The 14,388-nt window shown below is 41.3% G+C and overlaps 1 protein-coding gene across 2 annotated transcripts in view; it reads left to right on the forward strand.

Moving 5' to 3' along the window:
- SLC25A13 (solute carrier family 25 member 13) overlaps positions 1 to 14,388 on the forward strand; it is a 236,108-nt gene that overhangs the window by 176,953 nt on the left and 44,767 nt on the right. For both annotated transcript variants that reach the window (XM_073629566.1, XM_073629567.1), the window contains exon 14: positions 13,629 to 13,769. In XM_073629566.1, coding sequence (XP_073485667.1) covers positions 13,629 to 13,769 — 141 coding nt within the window. The remainder of the gene's footprint in view (positions 1 to 13,628; positions 13,770 to 14,388) is intronic.

Consider the following 14,388-nt stretch of genomic DNA (forward strand, 5'->3'; position numbering starts at 1 on the left):
TTTGTGGCGTGACTGAGAAAGATATCATCATTAGTCTTTAAATTATATTTCATTTTGTAAAAACGTAACTTAGAGGGCCAGGAAAGTTGGCTTTACTCCTTGTTGTTTTGACCCATTGAATGAAATGTTATTTTGAACCATGCTAAGCTCGCCTTCAAGATGTCCTAAGCTTGAGCATACAAGCAAAATATCAAGATCATAAGGTCTTTTCCATGTACGCAATGTCTGGTTTAATTAAAAAACAAAAAGTCTCATATTTAGTCTTTTTCTTTGTATTGGTGTGTCATAAAAAAGTGAGAAAACAAAAAGCCAAATCTGACCCATCCCACGCAAAACTCACAAAATGGACAAAACTATTGGCACCTTCTCAAAATTGTAAGAAATAATTGCATTCCAAGTTTGTGATGCTCCTGTAATTTGTAATTAAACTCACCTGTATAAATTAACAGGTGCTAGCAATCTAGAAATCACACCAGCAACCAGTTAAAATGGTGGAAAATTTACTCAACCTTTCTGTTGTGTGTCTGTGTGCCACACGGAGCATGGAGAAGAGAAAGAACAGCAAAGAATTGTCTGAGGATTTGAGAACAAAAAGTTGTGGAAAAGCATAGACAATCTCAAGGTTACAAGTCCATCTCCACAGATCTCAATGTTACTCTGTCCACTGTGCACACCATTCTCAAGACGTCTCCAGCCCATGGAGCTGTAACTAATCTCCCTGGACGAAAGAGAAAAATTAATCGAGTTTGATAAAACTTACCTGAGGAAGCCAAAATCCTTTTGGGAGAATGTGCTGTGGACACAGGAAACAAAATGACAGCTTTTAGGTAAAGCTGATCATTCTAGTGTTATCAGCAAAAAGAAATGAGACCTTTAAAGAAAAGAATACAGTCCCTACAGTCAAGCATGGTGGAGGTTCACTGATGTTATGGGGTTGCTTTGCTGCTTAAAGCACTGGATGTCCTGACCGTGTGCATGGCATTATGAAATCTAGAGACTGCCAAAGAATTCTGAGGTGCAACGTAAGGCCCAGTGTCAAGTTGGGTCTCCAACAGAGGTTATGGATCTTACAGCAGGTCAATGACCCAAAACTCATAAAAAAGCACCCAGAAATGGTTTTAAGACAAAGCACTGGAGAGTACTGAACTAGCCAGCAATGAGTCCAAATCTAAATCCCATAGAGCATCTGTGGAGAGGTTTCAAAACAGCAGTTAGGAAAAAGAACCCTTCAGATGTGAAAGACCTGAAGCAGTTGGCAAAAGAAGAGTGGTCCAAAATTCCATTAGAGAGGTGTAAGACTTTCATTGATGGTTACAGGAACTGATTTCATTTTTTTTTTTTTTTTTTTTCAAGGGGTATGCTTCCAAATAAAATATACATTTTGTCCCGTCCATTTTTGGAGTTTTGCGTGGAATGTGTCAGAGTTGGCTTTTCATTTCTCCACTTTTTTGTGTCATACCAATACAAACAACAGAAATACACATGAGAATGCCTAAACATTTGTAATTGCAACCATTTTCTGGGCGAAGTGGTGCATTATCTTACAGAAATGCAGGGGTGCCAATATTTTTGGCAATGACTGTAATTTGCATGGTCAGCTTTCATTGCCAAATTAGCAGCTTTCCACTATTGGCCACTCCCACTGGCTGCTGATTCACTCTCCATTTCTCACCCGGAAAATAAAAATTGAAGGTCTCTCCAAGGTGCATGTAGGTAGGTCATGTGTCGAGGATGAGAAATTCTCAGTCTTGCAGTTAGAACATACATATTTTTTTTAAAAAATAAAAGCTTTTCCCTCCCACACAGAAGGAATGTTGTAAAATGTATGTTTTCATTAAAGTAGATCTAACGCCAGTTACTAAAATCTTGTATAAGATATAACAAGTTGACATAATTTCAAAAGTTGCTTTTTAACCGTCTCGCGCAGATATACTGCGGCAGAATGGCTCTCCTGGGCGAAATCCAGTGTGTATATATGGCTTTGCCCAGGAGAACCACCAGAGGGTGAGAACTGCCAGAGGCACACGCTGCCGCTGCACTGTAGGGGACCCGATGTGCGTGGCAGGCGGGTGAGATTGCCGCCGGCCACACGCAATGGCATGCACGAGAGCCAACACAGGGATTTGTGTGTGTAAACACACAATACCCTGTTCTGTCAGGAGAGGAGACAGCTCGTGTGTTCCTACAAAGTAGGGGCAGCGATCTGTCAGCTCTCCTAATTAGTCCTATCCCCACACGTTTAGAACACAGTGAGGGAACACCGTTAACACCTTGATCGCCCCCTAGTGTTAACCCGTTCCCTGCCAGTGACATTTTACAGTAATCAGTGCATATTTATAGCACTGATCACTCTATAAATGTCAATGGTCCCTAAAATGTGTCAAAAGTCTCTGATCTGTCTGTCGCAATACCGCTAAAAATGTATTTTTAAAATAAATAAAAATGCCATAAATCTTTCCCATAGATTGTAGATGCTATAACTTATGTGCAAACCAATCAATATACGCTTATTGTGATTTTTTTTTTTTTTTTTTTTACCAAAAATATGTAGAAGAATACATATTGGCCTAAAGTGATGGAGACATTTTGTTTTTGTTTTTTTTTAAATTGGGGGATATTTATTATAGCAAAAAGTAAAAAATATTGTGTTTTTTTTCCAAAATCGTCACTCTTCTTTTGTTTATAGCACAAAAAATAAAACCGCAGAGGTGATTAAATACCACCAAAAGAAAGCTCTATTTGTGGGGAAAAAAGACGCAAATTTTATTTGGGTACAGCATTGCATGGCCGCGCAATTGTCAGTTAAAGCGACGCAGTGCCAAATTGTAAAAAGTGCTCTGGTCAGGAAGGGAGTAAAATCTTCCGGGGCTGAAGTGGTTAATCATACATCACAGCACACATGGTACTTCATATTCATGACTACTCGGGTTATGCTGCCACATGCAGGTGAATGAATACTCTCCAACAAAAAAGGCATAACTACTCCAGCTCAGCTAAACTTCAGTTTTTAACTAGTGTCCGATGACATTTGTGCTCACAGAAGATCTCCTTTCGTGGGCTTTAGCACCCTAATTATGGCTTGTTCTGAACACCCCTGCTGGGGAACAGAAAGACTGGCTTGCCTACTGTGTGAAAGTCAAGAAGGCACTATAGCCATACCCCTCAAGCAAGAGTGGGGGCGTCCTGTAATGTTGCTGGTCAGAGCTGCATCCTGCAGGCAGCGATCTCTATGGTACAGTGAGTTATGGTGACTTCACTGAGAGGGTGCTTTTACAGGTCAATGACAGTGATCCTCTTAGGAGGGAGTCAAGGCCTTGAGGGGCACGCACACTGTGAAGGGTGACAGTTGGATTGCTCAGTGCTTCTGCGGTGGTGGTGGAGTTGTCGTTCCCCTGGGAGTATTACCTTTGTATTGTAGCGGTACTGGTTGATTTCTACATGTTGAGCAATACACCACAGTAGCAGAGTTTAAAAGGGGTGGATCGCCACTTAATGACGTCGTCGCACGCATCTGTACAGGCGCTATTTCTTTTGCTCGACTGCCATGAATACATGTGTGATTGGAGGCTCCTGGCTACCACAGCACAGACAGGACAGCCCCAGCACGCCATCAGCGCCAGGGCACAGCAAAATTTGAAGTGGGATACTTGTGTATTGGGGTGACTTTCTAGTTAAGTGTCTGGTTTGGCTTGACTTTCCTCTTAACTGAGAGTGGGCCTCTCCCTTAAGGGTATTTATTGGCCTGCTGAGCTTCGGCAAGCCATGGCAGTATGCGGGGGGTGGGGGATGCTTGGGAATGTTATAATTAGGGTGATACTGATACTAATATCTGTATCGGTGCCGATACCGAGCATTTGTACGAGTATTTGTGCAAATGCGCCGATGCTTAATCCTTTACCTCCAGGCTCCAGCAGCGCAGCACGAGGGAATTGGAGGCGTCACATGCTCATTCCCGGAAGTCAGTAAGCGGAAACGACAGAGGGAGTCAGCGGTGTGTTGGAAGCGCCAGAACACCGCAATGGCCATCTTGGTACACCCAGCACTCACCCGCAGTAAGGCCTGTTGGTTACAGCCAAATCAGTGCTACCTATCCGTGCCGACTATTGGTGCCTCCTCATCAGTGCAGCCTATCAGTCCTGAATTTCAGTGCCTCTTCATCAGTGCCGTCCCATCAGTGCAGCCTCATCAGCGTACATCAGTGCAGAAGAATAAATTACTTGATTACAAAATTGTGCTTTGAAAACTGTCACATGACATTAACATAGGAATCGCTATTGGCGAGTACTTGAAAAAAAGGTCCCTTAAAGGAACAGGAGCACACTGGACACCCAGCAAGAGCACAATGGCAGTAAAGGTGTACAGTGTGTCCCCGGACCATATTTAAAAGTGAAGGCCAGTTATAGGTGGGGGCAGGGGCCTTTTGTTTGTTACTGGTGTAAATATGGTCCGGGGGCACACTGTACACCTTTGCTGCCATTCTGCTCTTGCTGGGTGTATAGTGTGGCCCTGTTCCTTTAAGGGGGATTGGGCTGCCTCCAGGCCCACCTGCCCCACATCTATCCATTTAATGCATGTGCTTCCATTGTGGAGACGCTTATAAATTCAGTAGCGTTAGGACTGTAAGCATACACAGGGTGCCGTGAAGAGGCCTTGCAGCTTATGCATGCGTTTGCAAATGCCTGCTAACTAAACCCCTGTTTTTAACACAGACTGTTGGACAGGTTAATTTGGTCAGTTGGCTCACTGGTTGGTGAGTTGTGCTATGGAATGTTCTGTTTTTGTCTTTATTGTTCCCAGATTATTGACAAAATAAAGTGAGGTGGTCTTGTGCACTATGGCAACGCCCAGATGAAAAAACCCAAGTCTTGGCTCCAAAAGCTGTGTTTCCCATATGAATTTCATGGCTTTATTTTAAATTCTGACCATAGTGTACCTGTAATGTGGCCTTTTTAAAGAATGAAAGGTGCTTGGAGGTTTTGTTCAGATTAGACAGATCCATTCTTCTGCATGTGTGCAAAATGAACTGGTTCTTCTGTGCTGGGCATTGTGGAAAGCACTCTGTAGGAGAACGGTGGCGTGACCTGTAATTATCAGGCACGCTTTTTTCCCCTTTGAAAGGATTTTTTGCTGCAACCAATGAATCCCCCTGCCCCCACTCCCTCCCCCCCCCCCCCCCCGATGTCATTGATTTATATAAGTTGATATATATCTGTGCACAGTGCCGAAAAAATGCATTCATTCCTTCAGTGACTTCATTCTTGAAATTTTGTCTTAAGGCTTAAAATCTTGTCATTATTCATTATACATTTCTCTCTGAATATCCTATGGAATTTGTTGAGCATTGTTGTTTGAACTGAACACGGACAGTTGTAATATATTCAGTATGAGCATGATTAGGATCCTGCGCACGCTCACATTGTTACTTCCCACTAGTAAAGTGAACCTGCCAGGCTAAGCTATGGACAGTCAAGTATATGCATATTAACATGTAGTAAATGGGCTTAAAAAAAAAAAAATCCTTAAGGCTACATCCACGCGAATGATGGGATGTGGATAGTTTGTTGTGTACAGAGGTGGCTAAATACTGCCTCTGGAAACGTGGCAGCGGCCAGTTTGTGTGTGGCCAAAACTCTGCAGAAATGCTGACCCTGATACGTGTCCAGGGTTGGTCAGAGGGTCTGTTTCCATGTAACCGCTCAGATGAGTGGTTACATGCGAACAACGGTGGCACCTGCCAATGATTTGTATGAAGTACAAATGTTTTTGTCCTGAGGATCATACCTGAGAAGTATGCTCAGATCAGGATTTCTGGGTTTATTAATAGGTTGGAACTGTGTGCAGTATGTACAAGTGAGAGAGTACCTACTTTTTTTAGGGCCCCATTTGCACCTATGTATAGTGGAAATGCAGGGTAAAATGTAATGCAATCTGTATGGTGCAGTTCCATTCTTTTCGAATGGCTTTCCAAATGCACAGCTATAGTATCCTGCAATGTACCTGCTCTGCAGTACACCACAAAACACTTGACATATGTTGTGGCGTGCTACGTTACAGAAAAGTGTCATCCATTTTCACAGGCCTTTTCAAAGGTGCATTGGCAGCCAGTTCCAAATGAGTATTCAAACCGAAAAAAGTACCAATCCTTCGATGTGATGCCTGCATTCGTTTTCAATTTTCCAGGCTTTTTTTCTTTTTTTTCTTTCCACCTATTGTTTTAGTAACACATTTCTTGTCCTATTCCATCCACCACACCAGTGTGTCTGTGATTCCATTCCCCTAAAGAAACGCACTCACCGAATTCCAATGCCTACACTCTCATGTTAGGCTAAAACGCATTTAAACCACATGGACAGGGTTTCAAAACGAGTATCCAAATTCCAACCGTGTGTCTCAAATATTCTCCACATGTAAATAATAAAAGTGCACCAATAGTGTAATAACGTAAAAAACGTATTTTAATAAATGCGGTGAGTGCGTTTCTTTAGGGGAGTGGAATCACAGACACACTGGTGTGGTGGATGGAATAGGAGGACCTCACATCGAGTTTGGATTTATTTGAACACTCTATGGACTATTTTTTGGTACCAATTAATTATATATTTTTTTTACATTTTTTTGATTAGTTTTATTATATTTTTTTCACTTGTCATGGTGCAATTTGTATTTATTGTTTAATATTTCATTTTTCACTATGTATATTTAGTGTTTTTCAGTCATATGTCACTTTGGGGTGATGAAACCCCTATTATCACACATTTAGCGCCACTATTTTTGCTCATCGTCATATATATATATAATTTTTCTTTGACAAGTGGTTAAAATACAGCTCTTATTTGATTTTTTAAAGTGGCAGCTTCCACATAGATTTTCTGTCCTGTGGCGCACTGGTGGTATTTTGAGTGGTGGCGAGTTTTTCTTGAAATTACCAACAGGAATTGAAGTACATGGTACAGCAGGCACATATCAGGAATATGAAATGTTGAGTTTACATATTCTTTAACAAAGAGGATTTTTTTTTTTTTTTTTTTTATTAACACTGGACAAAAGCTTGACTGCCCCCTTAACACTCCGGAGTCCGTTTACAATGCATCTACATGACTTTCACCCAATATTCACCCACATTTTCTAAATGGGCTCAGCTGGAAAAATGCATGAATGGTGTGAAAACATTTATAGACTCCTTCGTGTTTTCATAGCTACCATTTGCTGTTTAAATGCCATGTATAGTGTTTGGAGACAAGTCAGGATTCTGCGAAAAAAAATTCCCTCTGAGTTAACAGCAGCCAAACTAGCTGTACACAACAAACGCAGTTACCTAGAGGGAAAAAGGAATAGCTTGACAGGTCCTCCACTTAATTGCTTTTGTACTGTCAGTCAAGTGGGGTGTTCCTGGCGTTTGGCTGAACTTCTAGCACTGCTGCCACACACGAAAAGATGAAACGATACTTTTTTTTTTTTTTTTTTTTTTGGAACATGGCAATGCTGGTCAAAACTTGTGAAGTTTTCCAGCTAATCTTGTTGGTAAGAGTTGAAACGTCTCTCTTATACGAAATTCTTCTCCACCCTTCAGTCGCGCTTCATCATACTTTTCAACACTTCTTTTTTTTTTTTTTTTTTTTTTTCACCCCCGTCCTAACAAAGAACAACAAGGGAACTTTGTTTTGATTTATTTTTGTATCCGTGGTTATACAGCGCACAATAGGTCATGCAACCTAATTCACTAGTCGGCTTATTTTAAATAATGAATATCATTGACCCTGGTTATTTAACCACTTCAGCCCCGGAAGGTTTACCCCCCTTTATGCCTGGGCCATTTTTTTGCAATATGGCATTGCGTTACTTTTACTGACAATTGCGCAGCCGTGCGATGCTGTACCCAAATAAAATTTTTGTCCTTTTTTTTTTTTTTTTTTTCCCCACAAATAGAGCTTTCTTTTTTTTTTTTGGTGGTATTTGATCACCTCTGCGGTTTTTATTTTTTTGCGCTATAAACAAAAAGACTGACAATTTAAAAAAAAAAAAAGAGCAACTTTTTACTTTCTGCTATAAAACATACCCCAAAAAAGAAAAATGTAAAAAATCAAATGTATTAATCTATTTAGGCCAATATGTATTCTGCTACATGTTTTTTGGTAAAAAAAAAAATCCAATAAGCGTATATTGATTGGTTTGCGCAAAAGTTAAAGCGTCTACAAACTATGGAATATGTTTATGGAATTTTTTTATTTTTTTTTTTACTGGTAATGTCACTGATCTCCAAAAAGTGTCAGGTGACCAATTTGTGCGCCGCAATGTCGCAGTCCCACTAAAGATTTTTAGCGGGACTGTGTCATTGCGGCGCACAAATCGTACACCTTACTGACACTTTTGGGAGATCCGTGACACGAATACAGTGTTCAGTGCTAAAAATATGCCCTGTCACTGTACTAATGGCACTGGCAGGGAAGGGGTTAACAGGGGTGATCAAAGGGTTAAATGTGCTCTTAGGCAGTGCTTTCTAACTGTGGGGGGCGGTGCTTTGACTGGTGGAAGACAGAGATCCGAGCTTCTGCTTGGCAGAAACGCACGATCTCCATCTTTCCCTCTTACAGAACGGCGGTCTGCCTTGTTTACATAGGCAGACTGCCACTCAGCCTCTCCTGAGAACGATCGGCGGGTCCCGGCGGACATCGGGTCTGCTGGACTCGTTGATTGGCTTCTGCTGTGTCCATACAGGTACGTGATTTCGCACAAGAGGGCAGCCCTGCCGTAGTACATCTGCGTGGGGCGGTCCAGAAGAGGTTAGAAAGAGAACAGCCTCTTTCAATTACCTGATTCCTCATTCCGGCACTCTCCACCCTTAACTCTGGTCTGTGGGTGAAGCCTTCCACGTCATCGCACACAATACAGAGACATTAACCCTTTATGGTATGCTGGTGAGGCTGGGTTGCCAACCGTCAGTAAATTTACGGACAGTTTGTAAAATAGGGATTTTTTTTTTCACAACTGTTTGTAAATATCAGGGGCTGATAAATTGTCATGCTTGTTGTGGGTGTCAGTGTTTACATATTGTGTTTTATACTGTTGAAATATCAATTGTGTAAGTTTTTAATAGGAGCTTTGTCAGTTTTCAGGTTGTCTGCAAACAAAATGTACCCAGTCAGTAAATTTTTCATCTTTTGTTAGTAAAAAAAAAATGCTGCGGGAGGTTGGCAACCCTGGCTTACGGGGTACTGGTCACAGCACTGGAGGGAGCCTGCTGGAATGTGGAGTAAGAGAGCATGGATGTATTTACATTCTAATCCTCTACACCTACCCAGCCCACTTCAAAGGATTGATTTTTTTTTTCTGGAGCTGGGCTGCTAGCATTCGTAAATTGATAGGAAGGTACAGTATATATTTACTTGTAAAATAAAGTTTAAAACCTTGCTTCAGTTGCTTCCTGGCCTAGGCCAAAATAATAATTCCCAGGAGTCTTTATGGCCATTTTTCTTTCTTGCATCAGGAAGAGGGGCTTCTTCAGCTAAGCACATGCATTTGCCTACAAGTCTGTGCTAAGGGCAGATAGATTCCAAGAAGTAAATGCTACATGAATCATCTGCCCTTACTCAAGATGGCCGTAGCTAGACCTGCTAAACTTTGCAGGGGTCTCCAGTTGTTCAGGAACTACAATTCCCATCATGCCTAGTAATGTCTGTGAATGTCAGAGTTTTACATTGCCTCATGGGATGTGTAGTTCCGCAACAGCTGAAGGGCCGTAGTTTGAGGATCCCTGTGCTGAAGGTTGTTTGTTTTGTTTTTTTGTTTTTTTGTTTTTTTGTTTTGTTTTTTTCAAATTGATTTCTCAATAAAATAAAGCATTGGAAAATAATTACCGTAAATAGCATTTTCAGTTTAGTTACACTTTAAATTTTTTAATTTTTTTTCCCTCATTAATTTATCCTTGATGCATTTTGAAATTTTGAATGTCCACACGGTTTATTTTATAAAAAAAATCTGATGTATGCAAGATGACTGCAGCATGTATGGAAATGCAAATATGTAGGTGTAAATGAGTCCATATTTCCTTTTATTTTAAGCTAAACTGCAGAATGATCCCGCCACACAGGAAAGAATGGGATTTCTACTTTATATGCTTTTTTCATGCAGTAAAATGCAAGAGTTTCACTTGATCAAAATGGACAAGTAGGCTCTGGGAAGTGGTGATGTGGAGAGGAAAAAATACACACAGTCTGTCACTGACATCAACACAGCAGTTTATATTTCTTCTTGATCCTGCCACTATATTTATTATTTTTCCGCTCTGTGTAACTGGGTGACACTTGTTCACAAATCAGTTTTGTCACCCTGGGCACAGGGTAGTCTTAGATGGACATGTCGTTTTAAATGGACTTTAAGGCCCGGTTTACACTGGTACGAAATGGAAGTCGGACGACTTCTGCTCTGACTTTGCCCTAAGACTTCATGTCCAACTTCCATGCAACCGCCCCATCATGCCCCAGGGCGGTAACGCCACAAGGAGCGGCGTCTCTGGGTGACGTCACCTGATGGCCAAGCCCCATGGCTTTATAAGTAATGGCACACGCCGGAGCTAGCATAAGAGCAGGCACCAGCGTTGGGATAAGAACTGGATAAAGAACTGGCAGAGGAAGAAGACACGCTGAAGCTACTTTAACAAAGGTCAAAAACTTGTGTACTGGTTTTATTTATTTTTTGTCACTCTTTTTGGGTGAATGGGTATGGCTACAACGTACCCCATATTCATTCACATAGGGTGGGGGACCGGGATCTGGTAACCCCTCAGCCCGCAGACTCCCACAACCACCACCCTTGGTTGTCGGGAAGAGGCCCTTGTACCCAACATGGGGATAAGGTGCTTTGGGGTGAGGGGCGCATAGCCCCCCTGCCCCAAAGCACCCGCCCATGTTGAGGGCATGTGGCCTGGTATGGTCCATGAGAGGAAGGGGCGCTCCCCCTCCCCCTTTCCTGACCCGCTGGGCAGCATCTGGTATGGATTCTGGGCGGGACCGTACGCTGTTTTTTTTTAAATTTTGGAGTGAGGTTCCCCTCAAGGTCCATACCAGTCCATGCCAGACCCAAAGGGCTAGTATGAAATTGGAAGAATATAAAAGGTCAGATTTTTTTAAATGTTCACTTTCAAGCAGCATCTTTGGGGCGGTGGGGAAGCAGTGTGTACACCTCTCCTCTACCACTCCTGTCCATTGAAATGAATGGGCGCCGCTTTCAAAGCGATTTGAAAGCTAAGCGGGCGCTGTTACTCCTTCTGGTTAAAAAGCAGCACCAAAGCTTTACCGCTAACATGTGTACTCACTTTTGTTGCCAGCGGTTTAGACGTTAATGGCTGTGTGTTGAATTATTTTGAGGGGACAGCAAATTTACACTGTTATACAAGCTGTACACTCACTACTTTACATTGTAGCAAAGTGTAATTTCTTCAGTGTTGTCACATGAAAAGATAGAATAAAATACTTCCAAAAATGTGAGGGGTGTACTCACTTTTGTGACATACTGTATGTTATGACCTCAGCAGTGCATCTGTTTAGGGCCCATTCACCCCTGAGCGTTTTTATCCCGTAAAACGCTCATCTCAAAAGTTCCAAAACGCCCAACACACAAAATCCCATTCATTTAAATGGCCCCTGTTCACATCTGAGTGTTCTGTCGCCTGAAGCAAAACTCCTCAAAAAAGTACTTGAGCTTCTTTTTAGGCAGATTACAGGCATTTTTCTGCTTTTTACATTGGTGACCTTTTGACCTTTACAAAATCGCTGCAAAAATCACGGCAAAGTCGCGCCACTTTCCACCTGAAGATGATACACTCAGGTGTGAATGCAGCCTTAGTACAGGGATCTCCAAACTACAGTCCTCCCAGCTGTTGCGGAACTTCACATCCCATGAGGCATTGTAAAACTCTGACGTTCACAGACATGACTAGGCATGACGGGAATTGTAGTTCCTGAACAATTGGAGGGCCGTAGTTTGGACCCTTGGTTAGTACAATAATGGGAAAAAAATTAAAATTAAAATCAACTTCTAGTTGTGCTTTTTCATACAGCTTCCTGCTGTACCCTTCCCTGCCAACACAGCACTATGTTGATGAGTGGCCCCAGCACAGGAGCCATTCTTAAGCCTAGTACACACGGGCCGAATGTTGGGCGACATCGGCTGGTTCAGTACAAACCAGCCGACATTCAGCCCGTGTGTAAGGAAGCCGGTCGAACAGAAGCCAGCCGTAGCACTGACCGGAGTGTTAGGGCGGGGGCGATGTCCCCCCTGTAAGAACACAACAGCTCAGCAGGGGAGATTACTGTACTAACATTGGATTGTTAGAGCAGCCACTCTGATCTGAGCTGCCAATTTTTTCTTTTTTTTTTTTTTTTTTTCTTTCAACACCGCTGGGTTGAATAAAAAAGACTATTGGTGTATATCGGGCATTTTAGTCTCTGTTCACACTGGAGCATTTTGTCATGCATTTCCCGAAGGAGAGCAAAACTCGGGATGAAGAATCCTATTATTCTCGATGGGCCATTCACACATGTGCATTGTCACACAAATTAAAAAAAAGTACATGAATTCTTTGGAACAGAATTGTGCATTTTGGCACCATAGACTTAAATGGGAGCACCTAAAAAGACATGTTTACACATGTTTTTCAAGCGCACACAATTGCGTGTTTTCTTGGCCAAAAACACTTGATTTTGCTCCTGTTAAAGTCACATGAAAAATGCACCTGCAGGCATGGAAATAAAAGAAAATCCCTCTAAATTGCCTGTCTACTCTCAGGCTAAGTGTGCATGGGAGCTAAGGTAAGGTAGAGCACACTGTCGGCAGAAGAGTGTACAGTGGAAGTTGTATTAAAACAAATTTTTTTTTTCACTGCGGAGGGAAACCTTAAAGTACAACTAACTTTTGTTGTTTTTGATAGAGTGGACAGTTTTTATTGCTCTCTTTGACCCCTGTTAGAGAGATTCACGCTTTCTATTTGACCTATTTACTATTATCATTAAATGTAAAAATTAAAAAAAAAAAAACATTTTGGCTTGTCCCAGGAAATGTATTAGAGAGGCTATCTTCCAATGGAGACACTAGTTCTGGTGATTTGGAGGTCCCCAAGGAATTCCCTCTCACTTCCTGTTTTGCCTATGGGACAGGAAGTGAAGGGAAATCTCCCCAATGGGACACAGGTGGCAACCAAAAAAAAAAAAAAAACTGACAGGGATTATAACCTTTCCTTACTCTATTCAAAATGTAGAAGAAAAAAACTTTTTTCCTATAGTTCTAATTTTAAAGATTGCTCCAACCTCACAGAAAAATTTCCATTATGCATTTTTTTCTTTATTAATCCGATCCATAAATAAAACTGTATGTGACTGAAGAAAAACGTAAACGCTTCTTTATTTATTTTAGCCAATCACAGCATCACAAATATTACAAAGTTAGTAGGCAATGTGTGTGTAGACCATGTATTCCGATACTCTGTCCTTCTGTAAGATTGGATTATTTTCATTTGTTCTGTTTTTGGAATATTATCATTTTTTTTTTTTTTTTTTTTTTTACTACATTTTATTTTAAACTATTAACAAGGCTTCTGAGAATTTTTTAGTTCAACTTATTGTCTTGTATTCCAGGCTGGAGGCTCGCAGGTCATTTTCACCAATCCACTGGAGATTGTAAAGATCCGCTTGCAAGTGGCTGGAGAGATTACTACTGGCCCACGCGTCAGTGCCCTGAGCGTTCTCCGAGACCTGGGTTTCTTTGGCCTTTATAAGGTATTGTAATTAGTAGATCTATATGTATAAATTTATAGATGACAGTCTAAAGGTCATATTTGCGAAAAAAAAAAAAATGTAATATTTAAAGGGTAACTCCACTTTTGTGGGGGAAATAAAAAGCAAATAGAATATAGTAAATATAATTGCGACTCAAGTCCTATTGTAATTGAAATGACTTTTCCTTTTCAATCTGCAGCGTTGTAACTTTATGTAAAATGTGATGCAATATGGCTACCTGGATGCGTTCTGTACACAGATGATGTACAGACACCACCCGAAAATGTCATTTCTGCTTGTGTGCTCACTGATTTTCCCAGAAGTCTACACTAAAGATACAAGTCAGATTTTTGGCATCCTCTGCAACAAAAAAGTAATTTTTTGGTGAGATACTCCCAAAGGAAAATCACTTCTAAAGGGATGCAGACCCTGCCAGTTTCCTTATTAGAATGCTGCACTTGCAGTGATTGCAGCTGATTAATAAGTATTCATTCACATTCACTCTGCCCATGGACACAGACAAAAAGCTATTCGGAATAACAAAAGGTAGAAATCTGCAAGAAAGTTGTTTTTTTTTTTTGGTTTTTTTTTTTTTAAATTCCTGCAATGTACGTAGATC

Source organism: Aquarana catesbeiana, linkage group LG05 (genome assembly GCF_042186555.1).
Source record: "Aquarana catesbeiana isolate 2022-GZ linkage group LG05, ASM4218655v1, whole genome shotgun sequence".
NCBI classification, from domain to species: domain Eukaryota; kingdom Metazoa; phylum Chordata; class Amphibia; order Anura; family Ranidae; genus Aquarana; species Aquarana catesbeiana.